Source organism: Pseudoliparis swirei, chromosome 4 (genome assembly GCF_029220125.1).
Source record: "Pseudoliparis swirei isolate HS2019 ecotype Mariana Trench chromosome 4, NWPU_hadal_v1, whole genome shotgun sequence".
NCBI lineage: Eukaryota > Metazoa > Chordata > Actinopteri > Perciformes > Liparidae > Pseudoliparis > Pseudoliparis swirei.
Genome location: NC_079391.1, coordinates 7,818,951 through 7,832,255, shown reverse-complemented (window position 1 = coordinate 7,832,255; position 13,305 = coordinate 7,818,951). Strand labels below are relative to the sequence as shown.

The following is a 13,305-nucleotide window of genomic DNA, read 5'->3' as shown; positions in this document are numbered from 1 at the left end:
ACACGCACACATGCACACACTCACGCACACAAACTTGGCTTTAGAGCTTGGCATGGGGCGCAAGAGAGCAGCGTGCGGTGCACCGGCTCGCCTCGGAAACCTTCGAAAACAATTACTGCTCTCACAGGGCCGGTCAGGGCACAGCTTGTGTTCACAGACCGGACTCAAGAATTGAATTGAGTTGAGCTGAATCGACTTGAATTGGAGCTTTTTCTGATCTTGGCATGTTTGACCACACACTGGAAGAACTGAGGCACATACAAAAGGTGGAAGAGCAGAGTGCTTTATTGTCTCTGCAGGACTTAATAGGACAGAGCAGAGAGGGCCAGACGAGGCCTGTGAAGAGAAACATCCCCGATCACCCGTCATTAGGCATGCTTGTTTCATGTCTGTTCTTAGACGCTCACTTTCACTACTTTTACCTGTGTGTGTGTGTGTGAGACAAAGAGAGAGAGAGTGTGTGTATGTGAGTGTACGTGCATGCATGTGTGTAGCCATATGCTAATGCTGGTCCGTCTCTCTGTCTCCGTCTCTCTGCGGGCCCGGTGCCGGGGCCTTTGTGAGATAATCAGCATAATTCTTTTGACAAATACACATGGTTATTCTTAATTAGTATCACACACTGTCCCCCCGGCCGCACCCTGCCTCTCCACCTGAAAATCACACACACACACACACACACACACACACACACACACAGCTGTGCACTTAGGGACACACGGGTACAAAAAAAGATGCATGCAGATGTGGTCTTGTTAGGATTCATGCAGATAAACACAGATACCGATATATATATATATATATATATATCTATGCATGCAGAAACACACACACACTTTCCAGAGGACCCCTTGCTTTAGCTCAGCTCACACACCAAAGGGAAGACAGATTGAGGAAATAAAAGATTGAATAAATTGCCATCCCTCAATGCTAAGTTGTGTTGAACAATGTAAGATCTGAGGGCTCTTTAATGTATAAATTAGTGACACCTCTTCCTGTCTCTTCTCTTCGTTCCCCATCATTGTCTCCGTTTCTCTCCCTCTGTCTTGTTTACACTTTTTTTCCTTTACATCTGTGCAAATCTCTCTGAACCCTCCCTCATCTCTCTCTCTCTCTCTGTTCTTTTGCATTTGACATGATTAACTAGTTACTTTGATCATCCACACACACGTTCACTGAATTTATGTTGACGAGAACCTTTCGCGTTCATATTTCACATCGTAGCTCTTCACGTGGTCTTCATATGTTGGCCATCTTTTCCAAAAAAGAAACACAACCATTTATCAAAATCAGATTTGCTGCTACAGCTGCTGCAGAAATGTAAAATCCTTCACTAGAACCAGATTCATTTATTACAGCGAAATAAATACCTCCTGCTAAATTGCAAACAAAGCTCTTATTCCACAACTGATTCTGAAACATCCGAAATAAAACAGCCATTTTATAGCAACGACTGTTTAATATTACACACATCAAGGTAACTTGCTCTATATAACAGAAACCCTACAAATAGAAGATTGGGGACTTATATTCCAACTGTGTGGTCTTTTTCTCTATTTAGAGTCTTCTCTACTCCCGTTTACCTTCACAGCAGTGGATAAGTGGCTCTTACATTCACTTCAACTATGTTATTCATGTCATTTTGCCTTCATATTCCTTAGTTTGTGCATTATGAGACACTGTGATTGATTGATTGATTGAATTTATTTGTCGTTTGCACAGGTGCATATGTAAGAAAGGGTAGAGAAAGATTACAGCATAACATGAGGGAAGAAGCTGTTAATTTAATGTAATAGGAGTGTGTTTTAGTGTTGCACCGTTTGATTACTGCTCGTCTGCGGATCTGTGTGTGCGTGTTTGTGTGCTCTTAACAGGCTGAGCTGGCTTGATTGTTGAGTGTGTGTGTGTGCTTGTGTGTGTGTGTGTGCTGAATGAGTGTTAGGAGGCCGTTAATGTGGTGTGTTTCAGTGATAAAGTGTTTGAATGTATTGCCATCTAGAGGCGTGTAGCAGAGTCTCCACGCTCCTATAAAAGCTGCCAGCGCCAGATGCTGCTATTGACAATGTGCATATGTTAAGCGCTTTATAGGCCACATGCCTCACATATTTCACCGGCTTTTAAGGGAGAGAGATCTCTCATTCTCGCTCACTTAATCTGTCTCTCACTTTTGCCACATCTATCTTTTTTTCTCTCTCCCCCACTTTAGCTTTCTTCCATCTTTTTCTCTCTTTTTTTCACCGGCTCACTCAATCTCTCTCTCTGTCGTAGACTTTCTCACACTTCCCCCTCCTCCTATCTCTCCTTTTTTTTTTTTTCTTCATCAGTTATTAACTTACTCACCTCTTTCTTCTCTTTTTCATCCCTCTTTTCTAATTGTCTGTCCTACGTCGCCTTACTTATGTATACTTCATGTCATTTATTTTGGCCCTTATTTCTCACTTTCCCCACCTCCCTCTCTTTTTATCTCTCCATCCCTCTCTCCCTCTCTCTTTGTGTCCCCCTCTCTCTCTTTCTCGCTCTCTCTCTACTGAGAAGTGCTGTGATTTGCAGGAGGATTTAGCTCGTGTCTAGGTGTCGAGGGGCTTATTAATCCTATTTTACTGTGGATGAAAAGCACGTTGGCTCCCAGACATGAAAACAGTGAATACATGCATTCTGCGTGTTGTTCAGACGGTTCATCCTCTGTGCCGGGCTACGCTGATTTGTCAGGGTTTTCATTTGATTCAGCTTGAATTGGAGCTTTTTTGATCCCCTTACTGCTGCATTAAAGTGGGTTACCAGTTAATCTCTTTACATATGCTTGTTTAACTGAAAGCATACAATCCTGAACAGACACTTTTTCTTTTTTTTGGATGAAAAAAATACAGCCTATGTTGTGCAATCACACAAATATGTTCACACACACTCACACACACACACACACATGCACACATACAGACACATCACTCTCATAGCGACTTTAAAGCTCACAGTCATAAACAAACCGGCAGTCCTGGAGCCGAGTGCTCTCTGACTACCATGTCATCGCACGCCAGGGCCTTTTGAAACAACAGCGCGTCGCTTATCAATTAGCAAATGGTGTTCCCACTGTATCGCAGACACACACACACACACACACACACACACACACACACACACACACACTGCCCCTGTGTCTGCCAGGGTGTTGGGCTGGGTCCCACTGCCTAAAGCTACTGGCAGACTGTGTGTGTGTGTGTGTGTGTGTGTGTGTGTGTGTGTGTGTGTGTGTGTGTGTGTGTGTGTGTGTGTGTGTGTGTGTGTGTGTGTGTGTGTGTGTGTGTGTGTGTGTGTGTGTGTGTGTGTGTGTGTGTGTGTGTGTGTGTGTGTGTGTGTGTGTGTGTGTGTGTGTGTGTGTGTGTGTGTGTGTGTGTGTGTGTGTGTGTGTGTGTGACATAGACAGTCAATCTGGAAGCTTTGAATTCACCCACAAGGGACGGCCGCTGCCATTCTCTCTCTCTCTTTCTCTCTCTCTGTCTCTCACTTCTCTGGTGTCTACTTACTTTACCATGGAAGAGCCTGTATGTTGAAATGTTGATATCACAAATCCCAAGTCATGTCATCTTAGCTCGCCATTGTTTCAGTGTTCCTTTTTCATTCCCCAATTTAATGAGAGATGCGCTGGTTTTTCTACATGCAGGATTGTTTGTGTAACTAACTCGCTCCCTTCTCTCGCTCCCTTCTCTTTGCTGTTTCCGTCTCTGCTCTTTGTCCATTCTCCGTTTATCTCTTGCCCAATCATTCCATCGGCTTCCCTCTTTTCTCTGCATTATCTCCTCCTCCCTACAATCATACCTCGGTGTGTCTCCTTTTCTCTCAGGGTTCAGTCCAAGAAGCGACAGTCTTCGGTCTGGAACCGTACACACAGTACAGTCTGCGAGTGGAAGCTGTGAACGAGGCGGGTAGGTTGATCTGTTAAGTTAATGATGTCAGCACCAACCGCTGAGCTACTCCATTGAGCATAGATGTGTTGCAACCCTCAGGTAGTGTGTCCAGTCCATGGGATGCCATCAGGACCCTGGAGGCTTCTCCGGCCGGCCTGGCTAACTTCACAGTGGAGCAGAGAGAGCGGGGCAGGGCGTTGCTGCTGATCTGGGATCAGCCAAGTGCTCCAAATGGAATAATCACGGTACATTGAATACACACTCCAGCATGGAGCAGGTGACACGGGGCACGGTGCTCCTCCAGATCAAATCAGTCTCGCAGAGGAGAAGGATGTCGTCGAATCCTCAGATAGATACTAATACTTTGCATTTACACACATACAGTCGTAAATTATGAACTTACAAAACAGAAACTTATTCACACATACATGGACACAGCAATATATTTGCACCAACAGTACCACATACTTAGTATTACAGTATGACATTTGTGTTCTTCTTTCCTCTCACCTGCTCGGCGTCTCCGTCCCTCCCCTCTTCCAACCGTCCCACGTTAACCCACCTGCAATACGTCTTGTCTTTCTCTCCTCCTCTCCCACTGCATACTTTTCTTTCCTCTTTCCCGCTTTCCATCTCTTTCTTTCCAGATGTACAACGTGTACAGCGAGGGGAACCTTGAATTCAGTGGACTGTTGCGCAACTTCCTGTTTCGTCGCTTGGAGCCCTGGACCATGTATTCTCTGATCCTTGAAGCTTGCACCTCAGCCGGCTGCACACGCACCCCACCCCAACACGTCACCACAGCAGCAGCTCCACCTGCTCTTCAGCCTCCTCCCAGGCCTCTCTTCATTGGCCCAGACCGTGTGACACTTACCTGGGGCCCTCCCTCCCAGCCCAACGGGCCAATTGGAGAGTATTACTTACTCGGGAGAAATGTTGAGGAAGTGGGGAATGGAAGAAGTCATGAAGAGGATATTGAAAGGGAAAAGGTAAGTGAATCTGAACACACGCATCTCTCAAGTTACAGCCAGTGACTTTAAAGCTCATGGTCAGTTTGACCATTTGTCATCACCCTGATTGAATATCAAGGTGCCACGTCCATCCATGTCAATGGGAGTCATCGGATAACTCATCAACCTTCGTTATCCACAACAGGTGCTGTTCAGAGAATCATCCCCACAGCATGCTGGCCCCGTGTCGTACACAGTGGCCGGTCTGCGTCCCTGGACACAGTACCAATTCAGTGTCCGGACTCACAACCCCACCGGACACACCCGCAGCCCATGGGTGACTGTGACAACCAGACAGGCCCCTCCTCGGGGTCTAGCTCCCCCAAAGGTGAGTCACCTCCAAGGCCAGCCCAGTGAGCTGTTGGTGTCCTGGACCCCTCCTTTGGAGCCCAACGGGATCCTTCAGTCCTACCGGATTCAGAGGAGCAATGTCAGTTTCTCCTTTAGCTTTGACGCCACTGTCCTCAGCTACACCGACGAAGACCTCCTGCCATTTTCGACATACAGGTATTGCTCGCCTTTACTCCAAATAACCTCAAGCTAATGTATACGTTTTCACAGAGATGATTAGACTTTCATTCTCGTCTATTCTTTTCTGCAGCTATTCGATTATAGCCTGCACGTCCGAGGGATGCATCACCAGCCCACATGCAAACATCACAACTCTAGAGGCTCCACCTGCCACAGTGGAGGCTCCCACAGCGGAGAGTGTCACATCCAATACTTTAAACATTTCCTGGAGCAAACCACTGACCCAGAATGGAGAGGTGACTGAATATGTGCTGAAATTGAACAACGAGGACACTTATCACGGGAGAGAACTGAATGCAGTGTTGTCAGATCTGCGGCCACACACGTCATATCATCTGGTCCTGGTGGCTTGTACCAGCGGTGGGTGCACCGCCAGCGCCTCACTGTCCATCGTGACTGAGGAGGCTCCTCCCACTGTCCTGCCTGCCCCGACTCTTAAGGTGTGTTTGTTTATCTTGGACTTCCAGTGAAACATATGTAACTAGAACGGGCACTCGGTAGAGCGCATACCTTCGCATATCACAAGATTGGGCTTTGAATTATGAACATTTTGGCATTAGTTGCATGCCAATTGGATATAAATTGACCGTGCTATAGTAAAAAAAATGATTTTGACCTATCCATGACCTTGACCTTTGACCCGATTGATCCCAAAATCTAATCAAATGGTCCCCGGATAATAACCAATCATCTCACCAAATTTCATGCGATTCGGTTTAAAACTTTTTTTGTTATGCGAATAACATGTATACAAATAAATAAATACACGGCGATCAAAACATAACCTTCCGCATTTTCAATGCGAAGGTAACCATTTTAATTAGAACTGTATTTTATTATAACTCTTTCATTATTATTATTGTAATTTTCATTATGATTATTTCTCGGGTGAGATTTGTTGCGTTTTCAAATGTGTAATGTTACTTGTAGCTCTGCTTGATGTGACCTTTGACCTTTCCCTTAAAGGTAACAGGCCCAGAGTCGGTGGAGGTGAGCTGGAGACCGCCGGAGCACCCTAACGGCATCATCACAGGGTACGAACTCCGCAGAGACGGTGCAGTCATCTACGTCGGCACCGAGGCCCATTACCACGACTTCACCCTGTTGCCGAGTGTAGAATACAGCTACGTTATCAGGGCCAACAACAGCAAAGGGGCCGTGAGCAGCACGGCGGCCACAGCCAAGACTCACGCGTCAGCTCCTTCTGGGGTCGGTCCTCCCTCACTGACGCCTGATGGACCAAACCGGGTGAGTCCTCCATCTATTCAGTCCTATTACATAACGGCTGAATCGTGACATCACAAAGCTTCATCTCCCTACTGTCTCTAAATGGTTGTTTGAAAGTGTTCATGCTGTTTGTGTTTCCAGTTGAGAGTAGACTGGAGTCCTCCAGCCCGTCCTAATGGAGACATTGTGAGTTACACTGTGTATGAAAGAGATCCAGTCCAGCTCCAGATCACCAGCTCTGTGTTCACTCCAGAGGACGGTGACTTCTCTGACCGACACACCACTCTGCATGGCCTGGCTCCGTACCACAGGTCAGTCAAAGCAAATCTCCACCACAGTTAACTCTTTTTATGCAGCAGTTTATGGATGAATTGTATGGTACTTGCATAAATATGTAGTTTTTTTTTCATTCAAAAACTGAGCAAAACCGGTTTCTATTCCCATGTGTAATGAATACTGTGATGAAGGACATATGGAGAGGATTACCACATATTAAGGGAACAGAGTGCCATCTCTTGGTCACAGAAAAACACTCCATGCACGGATGTTGTTAATACCAGAGCTAGGTTCACCTCGTTCTCATTTTACTCAATCAATAACCCTCATTTTCTTTTTTTTTAATCAATCAATGCATGTTTCAAAACAGCTGGTGAAATATTAAATACATTTTCAACAATTTAGGCATGAATAAATTAATTTGAGTATTTCTTTTTCAAAATAAAATAATTCTATGATTACAGCTTTTATTATTGGTTTCTGGTTTTTTAACCCCTCTTTGAAAGTAAATTGAATAATTTTTAGTTTTGAGAAACTTCGGCTTTAGGGATCACTGATCGACATTTTTCCCAATTTATATTTATTATTTATAGATTAGATTTATAGACCGAACAACTATCGATTCGTCAAGAAAATAATCAACAGATTAATTGACAATGAAAATAATTGTTAGTTCCAGTGCTAAATTTAACACATTTTTAAATGATTGAACTTTGAGTGAACTTCTATAAATGAGTCAGGACAAAAAGGGAATAGATGGAAAGCAAAAAATGTAATCTTCCCCACAATGGTATCTTACACAATACACCTCACTTATTATTGCATTGAAAAGTGTGATAATACGTGTGTGTACTGTAGGTATGAAGTGAGAGTGGAGGCATGCACTGCGCTGGGCTGCTCCTCCAGTGACTGGGCATCTGGACTCACTCTGGAAGCGCCCCCTGCTGGACAAACAGCGCCACTGTTGGACCTTCACCCTGACGCGCACACCGGCCTGCAGACGACCTTTCTGCTCACCTGGACCCCTCCAGCTGAGCCAAATGGTAGAGTCCTTCATTACGAGGTGTACCGCAGACTGGACCATCCCACCGATGTCCACAGGCGTCATGCAGCAACGCTTGTTTACAAGAACATCTCTACTACTTGCAAAGATGAAGCACTCAAGCCGTATACTGTCTACCAGTACCAGGTATACAATGCTGTGTGCATTTAAATGTGTTTGTGTGTGTGTATGTTGTTTTCTTTTGATGTCAACAGGTTAGTCCTTTTAAAGTTCAACTGACCAAACTAAGATTTATTCAGATCTGTGAGGAAATGGAAAACAATCCTTCAATAGTCACGAAAAACACAAACTTGACCTGGGTTTTATGATGCAACCTTGAGGTTTTTAACATTATCTATCTTGAAAAACAAATAGAATAGATGTATTTCATCAATAAAATAGGGTTGAATCCCAAACCTGAAGGGCAACTTCTCCAAATGGATTCTGCATATACAGATTTAGGAAAACATCGTGTTCTCTGCAGTGAAGTTAAAATGTGTTATTGTGATCGGTGAAACAGTCTCGATCTGATGTCATCACCAAAAGGTGTGGCCTACTTCACAATGTTTTCCAAAAGTTCAGTCACGCACACACACACACACACCTCCGCTGATGCAGTCCATGCACACACACAGACATCTACACACACAGCCAGGTAATCCGACAGGTGTTAAATGACGGGGTCCATATTCATGCTGTTGTGCAGCAGGCTAATTGACAGGCTAGCCCTTTGGAAGCAACAATAACATTAGCATTCCTGCCTGTCAGACGTGCGAGCCGAGGCCAGAGAACCTGTGTAATTGATTGAGTTTGCCTGATTGTGGTGCCGTCTTTATTTACGAGGTCCTAATTTATGACAGGAGGTGGGCGGGAGGGAGGTAAGGGAGGGGAGGGAGGAGCTTTGGGAGATGACGGGCGGGCAACAGAGCCATTAATCACCGGGCCCTCAGAGCACCCCACTTCCTGATTACCAGCCAGCCAATCGAATTAACTGTTAGCCCCCTTGGTAACAGAGCTTGTATTGGAAAGACCTTTTAATAGTGACCGCTACACGTCCCCTGAGGATGTGTCGGTGCGGTACGTGGGCAAGGTGGTGGGATGTGTGTGATGTCCGTGCACACATCGGTACGCTGTGTGTTTGTTTGTGTGTGCATGTAAAGAGATGTGTCTCAGACAGAGGAGCAAAGATACTGTCTACATGTTGGATACGTCATTTCTCTCAATCTTAACAATCTCTTCACAGTAATCTGTATTTTCTCTCTCTGCTTGTCTTTTACCAATCTTCTATCAATCCTTTTATCCACCCACCTGTCTGTCTTTATATCTCTCTGCCTGGCTTTATTTTTATCTAGCTGTTAACTGGCTGTGGTCCCTTCTCTCTGTGTTCGAGGCGTACACAAGGACGATAAGTCAGCTCGGTTTAGCACACCACAGTGCAGAGAGAGAAATCATATTAGGCTAATTACACTGGGTCATAAGCTCCTATTGACAGCTTTATGCTTGGTTTTAATTACTGCCCACTTTCACACAACTTAGCCCCTTCACCCCAAGTAGATGCACCCGCCAAGTCGCTCCGTCGGCCAATCGGAGCGCTCGGATTGAGTCCGCAGTCCGAACGACCAATAAAAACGCTCAAATACTCGCCGGTGGCTTCCTGAAGTCGTTTGTTGCCATGGCGGCACATTTGCTGCCATGGCAGCTAACGGGGTGTGTTTTTATTTTGTGTCTAATAAGCCAAACCGCGGCCCAATAGGAGGAGAGAGGACAAGAGACGAGAGAAAGCCGTAAAAAGTCTGTAGATGATATAAGGATGGAGAGATGAGTTCTACCTCTTAGCTCTGGATCAAGGGCGAGGTGATCTGCACTGACTTTACTTCTGAACTTTTTTTTCTCTCCATTCTGTCTATGTGGCACAAACTTTTTAATCAAGCCCAAAAGCGTTTGCGTCACGTTGAGGCGTTAACGGCGCTGCTGCTAGGGGAAGAACATGGCCGTTGCCGGGTAGAAACATGTCACCGCTGCAGTGCTAATGTGATGGCAGGAGCTCATTCCAATGAAACGCTGCTCAGCAACAAGTCGAGCTGCAAGTGCCGGAGTTTAAACTATATACGCGTGTGATTTAAAACTTTTTTCTTTCAGCTTTTTCCTTCTGGTTATTTGTTTGTTACAATTAAAGGTACAAACAAGACAACGTTGGTATAATTACATCACATGCTAACATACAGACAAATTCAGACAAAATAAAAACTTATTTAGAAGCCAGATGTACTCTATGTATTTAGATTATATTAGATTTTCCTTTATTAGTCCTACAGTGGGGAAGTTACGGGATCACAGCAGTGATCAGCACATTAGAGCATTAATACAAGATAACAAATAAAACACAATAACAATACTAATTACTAATAGTAAAATACAAAATATACAGAAACACAATATATACACAAGGCAGTGACCAAAGTGAATTTCCAGCAGGTTAAATGTATATCATGCTAATAATATTTACATTACTTAACGTGTGTATGGGCAGGAACAATGAATGGACATCTTTATGATGTAACTGTCAGATTTAGCTAATGGCAAGTTTTACTCAGAAGGTAAAAACAAAGTATAGTACATCTGTGATTTTGACAGAAAAAGAGTTTGTTTTTCTTTTTCTTCAGGACTTTCTTTTTAATGTGTCATTCTATCACTTCATTAGCGTTATGAAAATGTTGTAACATATATCCAAACATTCTCTCAGCTGAGGTTAAGTTGAAGTCTCATTTTTCTGCATAACTACATTTGATTATTACCTTTCCCTGAAGCTCTTGAGCTCTCCTGCACTCTGAGAAGGCACCTTTGTCTTTTTCAGAACGTCAAGTTGATCCTGGATCAGTTTTGGCCTCAACTCTTACGGCACACTGCGTTGGCACGTGATATAAATGTATTATTAATAACAGGGAGAACCCCTTCAACATGTGTTTGTAAGATTGGAATAACTTTGCTATTACAGTTGAAGGAGAATTAATTTTTTTATTATTTCAGCCGTAATAACTCTGGAGTTTTAAAAAACCTGCCTCAGAGAAGAATGAAGGCAGTGGGTCGTCGCCTTGAAACAGGACTTGGTATTCTTCCTACAAACACCCTCGAGCCAACACAACCGACACCAACGCGGACCCTTGCGTTTGCCGTCAGTCTGAATGCACCGTGAACACACCAGTGGGTCACTTCATTCAGATTTCAGGTTCAAACACCAACAAGGTGCCGCAGAAAAATGTTAAATGTTATTTATTTATTTATTTATTTATTTGGATGCGTGTTATTCGCATAACAAAAAAAGTTTTAAACCGAATCGCATGAAATTTGGTGGGATGATTGGTTATTATCCGGGGACCATTTGATTAGATTTTGAGATCAATCGGGTCAAAGGTCAAGGTCATGGATAGGTCAAAATCTTCTTTTTACCATAGCACGGTCAAAAATGTTCATAAGTCAATGCCCAATCTTGTGATATGCGAAGGTATGCGCTCTACCGAGTGCCCGTTCTAGTTTTAAGTGATTGTTAAAGTTGCCGCTTTCATATCTGGATGCATTTGCATGCACACAACGATGCAACTCCTACTGGGAGAAACACAATCTCACCTCCAACGATACCGGAGCGGTTTGGAGCTGAGCTCAAAATCTGTCCTGCTCCCTCTTTTTGTGCGTTGTCCACTCTTCCTCCTGCCCTCCCCCCCCTCCTCCTCATTCCCAGTCTCTCCATCTTCCAGTCTTCCTTCCCCTCTCCCATCTCAGTCCATCTGTGCTGTCACTTAGATCAATCAGCCTGATTGATCACGGCCTAATTGACTATTATTGAGGTTAATTCAACTCTTAACACACTTGCATGCACAAGCATACACGCACAAAAGTCGTCATCACAGCGACAAACAACACACACACACACACACAGACACCCTCACCAGTAAAGCTCAGACCCATCCATCTGCCTTCTGCACGACTTCTGACAGGCTACAGATGACTTACACATGCAAATCTCCACCCTGCCTGACCCTGTGCTGTGTACACCCTCTAATTATACCCAACACAAGCACACAAATAAGATTACTGTGTGTGTGTGTGTGTGTGTGTGTGGGTGTGTGTGTGAAACTCCTTGATGAAGGTGAAAAGTAATTGTCATGCAGATATGTCCGCGTTGGGGTGCATGTTGAAAAGGTTTTGCTCTCGGGGCCGATGGTAGTTGTGATGGATGCTCCAGTGGATTGACTTCCATCCTGGTGGTCTGGTGGCTCCCAGGTGATTCAGAGGAGCGTTCATCTGTAAGAGTTAATAAAAGGCGCCTGACATCCTCCTGGAGAAACAAGTTGCCCGCCTGTCCCTTTGTCTCAGGTGTCTCTCTCATCGTTATTAACTCGCGCGTGGTTTTTGTCCGACAGCTCTGGGCGGTGAACTCGGCCGGCCGCTCCGCCGGTCCGTGGGCCGAGGGGCGAACGGGACCCGCCCCACCCGAGGGTGTCGGCGCGCCGGTTTTCCTGCGTGTGTCGGCGACCTCGGCACTGGTGACCATCCGTCCTCCAGCGCGGCCCAACGGGGTGGTCAGCCTGTACCGAGTGTTCTCAGTGCACCACGGCAACCACACCCTGGTGAATCTAACGCCCCCCGATCGATACCTTGAGCTTCATTTCTCTCCAGCCCTTTTCTTTCCCTGCTCTCTTCCTCCTATTTTGTTATTTCTTCCCCTGACTCAAGATTTGCTTCTCAATTATATGACGACCCACAAATATGAACATGTCTCACCCTTTTTCTTTCCTCTTCTTGTAGCTCTCGGAGGGGACATCCCGCCAGCAGACGCTCCACGACCTACGCGCCTACACTCGGTACTGGGTCGGAGTCGAGGCCTGCACCTGTTACCAGGTAACGGTGACATGTACAAGCACCTGTTACCAGGTAACGGTGACATGTACAAGCACCTGTTACCAGGTAACGGTGACGTGTACGAGTACATGAGTCCGGTTTGACAGATACAGGGATTCAGTAAACTGATGAGATGATAATCCATTTAGCTTTGAAATAGTCCTGATAAAGAAAAGATGGTCACCAGTGTGACTTCGATCAGTAATCTGGACATTGTATTGTGAGATTGTTGCAGTCACAACGTTGCATTAGTTGTTTCGTGATTGTTGTGATATTTTTACTGTCGAATCCTCCAACCGAGGTACGTACAGAACAACTCCCCGATCTAAACGTTTACATATTGTTTTTATGCTCTTTCCATGAACTCTGAGACGACGCTCGTTCACTCGGAAACACGACACCTTCTTGACCGCTCTTGTTT

The 13,305-nt window shown here is 44.9% G+C and overlaps 1 protein-coding gene across 6 annotated transcripts in view; it reads left to right on the top strand.

The window, feature by feature from the left end:
• ush2a (Usher syndrome 2A (autosomal recessive, mild)) overlaps positions 1-13,305 on the top strand; it is a 222,984-nt gene that overhangs the window by 201,526 nt on the left and 8,153 nt on the right. For 4 of the 6 annotated variants that reach the window (XM_056413166.1, XM_056413164.1, XM_056413165.1 and 1 more), the window contains 10 exons: positions 3,839-3,924; positions 4,006-4,147; positions 4,550-4,891; positions 5,058-5,419; positions 5,514-5,883; positions 6,410-6,691; positions 6,812-6,981; positions 7,805-8,135; positions 12,407-12,613; positions 12,792-12,884. In XM_056413166.1, coding sequence (XP_056269141.1) covers positions 3,839-3,924; positions 4,006-4,147; positions 4,550-4,891; positions 5,058-5,419; positions 5,514-5,883; positions 6,410-6,691; positions 6,812-6,981; positions 7,805-8,135; positions 12,407-12,613; positions 12,792-12,884 — 2,385 coding nt within the window. Of the gene's footprint in view, positions 1-3,838; positions 3,925-4,005; positions 4,148-4,549; positions 4,892-5,057; positions 5,420-5,513; positions 5,884-6,409; positions 6,692-6,811; positions 6,982-7,804; positions 8,136-12,406; positions 12,614-12,791; positions 12,885-13,305 lie in introns of those variants that run through there. The other 2 variants (XM_056413167.1, XR_008831481.1) reach the window with 2 other exon arrangements.